The sequence below is a fragment of the Xyrauchen texanus genome, chromosome 45, assembly GCF_025860055.1.
Source record: "Xyrauchen texanus isolate HMW12.3.18 chromosome 45, RBS_HiC_50CHRs, whole genome shotgun sequence".
NCBI lineage: Eukaryota > Metazoa > Chordata > Actinopteri > Cypriniformes > Catostomidae > Xyrauchen > Xyrauchen texanus.
This window is the reverse complement of record NC_068320.1, coordinates 26,980,010-26,983,885: the sequence shown is the minus strand read 5'-3', so window position 1 is coordinate 26,983,885 and position 3,876 is coordinate 26,980,010. Positions and strand designations below refer to the sequence as shown.

The following is a 3,876-nucleotide window of genomic DNA, read 5'->3' as shown; positions in this document are numbered from 1 at the left end:
CACACAACTCACCACACGCCCGATTGAGAGAACCACTAATCACCACCACGAGGAGGTTACACGAGGTGGATTACAGTTACTTATATTTAGTATTTTAAATATGTAACGCTGTTACATGTATTCCGTTACTCCCCAACCTTGTGCATAAGTGATTGACATTAATCAACTATGGCTCTGTGCTGTCATGAATAAAGGGTTTAAACTGCATTTTGAATGATGGTTGTATTTAAGCATCTTTGCACCATTGCTAATCACTAATAGAAATAACACTGACATAAAGGGAATACATAATGAAATCCTCAGAATTCCTAAATATAGGTTAATATTTAATTTTTTATGGTATTGTAATAAAAACAGTTGTTAAATTAAAAATTCAATAGTGACACATGATACTCATTTGAAAGACTCGCAGCTGAAGCATTTGTCAAAATATACAAGGATTTTATTCACAGGGAGAATTTTTGTGTGTATTTCTATGTATGCATTTATGTATTTATTTATAGTAAATGTGAAGTGTTTGTACGCATAAAAGGGGGTTTTAAACCCTTATTGTATATTATATAAATATTGTATATTTCTATATTTCATATCTGTGTTGTTATTATAATAAAATGTTTATATTCTGTAGTTTAAGCATTTAAAGACACTTTATGATTGATCTGTCTTGGGTGTCACACTAATATTTTTCTTCATTATTAATACTTTTCGGTTTTATATTCTTATTTTTCGTTTTATAGTCTTTAATTTACTTTCCTTTAACCTCCTTTATTATTATTCTTGTTATTCCTGTAATTTTTTATTTTATTTGTTAATGTTACTAGTAGTGATACTAATATTACTCCTTTTGCACTATTATCATTATTTTATTAATATTTAACTTTTTTGAGCTACAACGGCTTATCTCAAAAATCAAAACAAAAAAATTATTCTCGGATTTAAATTTCATAATAAAATTCCTTTAAATTAAATTGAGTAGTGTTGAATTAAATAGTGGGTGTGGATGGGGACTCTTATTATGAAGTGTCTGCGGGCGGCAGTCTATAGCGGAAGTTCGTGCCGTTAGTGTTGCAGTCCAGGCGGATCCCGTCAGTGTCTGATCTCAAACTTTGTGTCAAAACCGAAAAACACTCGGAACCCGGTGAGAAACCCGCCACCCGACAAGTACACAAGATAAAAACCTGGAGACGCGAAAATACAGCCGATACTGAGGGGCTGTTTAACAGCACAGGCCTTTGATACTGTGTGTGTGTGTGTGTGTGTGTGTGTGTGTGTGTGTGTGTGTGTGTGTGTGTGTGTGTGTGTGTGTGTGTGTGTGTGTGTGTGTGTGTGTGTGTGTGTGTGTGTGTGTGTTTCAGGTGATATGGGGGATAAGGAGTTGATGTGGGCTCTGAAGAACGGAGATCTTGATGAGGTTAAGACTCTACTAGTGAAGGTGAGACACACACGCACTTATAAACGAGTATAACACGTTTGAATGCTCGCGTGCGCTTATAGACTCTTTATAAACGCTGCTGATGGTAATACCGCGGTATTATGATATATATACAATGATACTGAATGATTATCATGTTCATGTGTGATTTACATGGTAATTCAAACGTACTGCCATGGTATGCCCATAATGCATGATATTGCCATGGTATCTTTTCCATGCAATCATGGTAATACCATGGTACATTGTGGTAAAAGTACTAGGTGGGTGTTTTAATGATCTCCAAACATCTGAAATAGTTTCTGGTCCATTACAACAGCAAAATCAGGGTGTCTGATGTTTTTACCTGTTGTCATTGTGATTTACTTATCATATGTACCACTGTTATAGCTTGTTTTTGGACATGTATTATAGTATTCTTTGGAGTACCATTTTAACCACTCCACAAATGTAATATTCAAGTCGTTTAGGACGTCTACTTGGTGCATGACACAAGCAAATTTTCTAACAATTGTTTACAGACCGATTGTTTCACAGTTAATTGACTATATCACAATTCCAGTGTGTCAGAAGTTTACACACAATAAGTGAACTGTGCCTTTAAACAGCTTGGAAAATTCCAGAAAATGATGTCAAGCCTTTATCCAGTTAGCTTCCGTTAGGAGGTGTACCTGTGGATGTATTTTAAGGCCTACATTCAAACTCAGTGCCTCTTTGCTTGACATCATGGGAAAAGCAAAAGAAAATTAAGACTTCAGAAAAAAAAGTTGTGGACCTCCACAAGTCTGGTTCATCGTTTGGAGCAATTTCTGAACGCCTGAATGTACCACGTTCATCTGTACAAACAATAGTACACCAGTATAAACACCATGTGACCACACAGCATCATACTGCTTAGGAAGGAGATGCATTCGGTCTCCTAGAGATGAACGTAGTTTGGTACGAAAAGTGCAAATCAATCCCAGAACAACAGCAAAGGTCCTTGTGAAGATGCTGGAGGAAACAGGTAGACGAGTATCTAGATCCACAGCAAAACGAGTATTCCCCCTTCTCTTCTGGAAAAGGACAGGAGGAGGGGCTTCTACGACTTGGTTCATAGTAAAGTACAACCAATAGCCTGAATCAAGTAGACGCGCATATTTTCAGAACTTAACAGGTTGTCCAACTTCCTCGCTCACTTTCCTCCAAGCTATGTCTTTCTTCGTCAGGTCTCTGTACATGTATGACGTTGTGTCATACAGTTCCGGGTGCCCACACACCGCTACAACAATGTTTTCATCCATTTTTCCAGATTTCTTCTGCTACTACATCAGTGACATCCAGAAAATCTCAACGCTGATAAGCTTCCGCGACAACGCGTCAAGCGGATTCCTCGTTCGAGTGGAAATATTTCAACTCGCGCGAATACACGAATGAAACGATTTTGCTTGTTAGCGTCGCGTCATTCGCGGTGGCAGCGTCTATTCGCATCGACTTTGTATGTAATTGCGCCGCGCGAAACGCTCGCTTCGTGTTGTATGTGAACGCACCGTTAAGCCAACTCTGACCATAAATTTGTAGTTGATAAGAAATATACTACAAAACAGTCCTTCAGAATGAATCATAACAACAATTAATTTTATCAGGTAATAGTAATACATTCAAACAATCTAATTAAAATAATAAATCAGTGAACCCAAGCATAATAGTATAATTAAAATTGTATATTGTAAATTAAAAAATGACACACAATGTTTTCTGTGTGGGTCTTCTGGCTGCAGAGACCTGGTAGAGAAAACTACACACAGCAATTGTGTGGGATATCTGAATACAGACTCCCCGAGCTCCTCTATCATCCTTCCTTAAATACCAAACGATTATATAGATTGAAGGTAGTCCTTTTAAACTTGTGATTGAGTAGGTCGTTTGATGTTTACAAAGAATGCACCTAATCTGCATACAGCATCTGGTCCCTGTGAGAGACTTGGGAGGGGCACGTCCCGGATAGAATACAGTATTTTACTAAGTTCTTAAATCTTACTTGCGATTTGACTTTGCTGAAAGGGAATGAGACCATTTTACCTCTTGAATGATACCAAACATGTTTGATCAGAAAACCTTTTAAATTACAGAACAGGATAAGTCATAACTTAGTTTTTGGTGTCCTTAAAGTGACCTGAGGTGAGAGAGAGAGAGAGCAGATGTGAGATTTGTGGTTTATGGTCCTTAAAAAGTAGGGAGTGTTGTTTTAGTTGGAGATGCTCATCTGTGTGAGAGTTTTATGACGTTGGTTCTCGCCGAGTTTTTTAACTTTTACTGGAAATGGTACCTTTTGGGTGTAGACATCATGGTGCCAGCCTTATATTGAAGCAACATCTCAAGACATCAGACAGGAAGTTAAAGCTCGGACACAAATGGGTCTTCCAAATGGACAGTGACCTCAAGCATACCTCCAAAGTTGTGTC

The 3,876-nt window shown here is 37.7% G+C and overlaps 1 protein-coding gene across 1 annotated transcript in view; it reads left to right on the top strand.

Moving 5' to 3' along the window:
• Window positions 1-1,033: 1,033 nt before the first annotated feature.
• The window catches only part of mtpn (myotrophin), a 15,835-nt gene continuing 12,992 nt past the window's right edge, over window positions 1,034-3,876 (top strand). Inside the window, exons 1-2 of the mRNA XM_052118403.1 lie at window positions 1,034-1,138; window positions 1,356-1,432. Of these exons, the coding sequence (XP_051974363.1) occupies window positions 1,361-1,432 (72 nt within the window). The 5' untranslated portion in view covers window positions 1,034-1,138; window positions 1,356-1,360. The remainder of the gene's footprint in view (window positions 1,139-1,355; window positions 1,433-3,876) is intronic.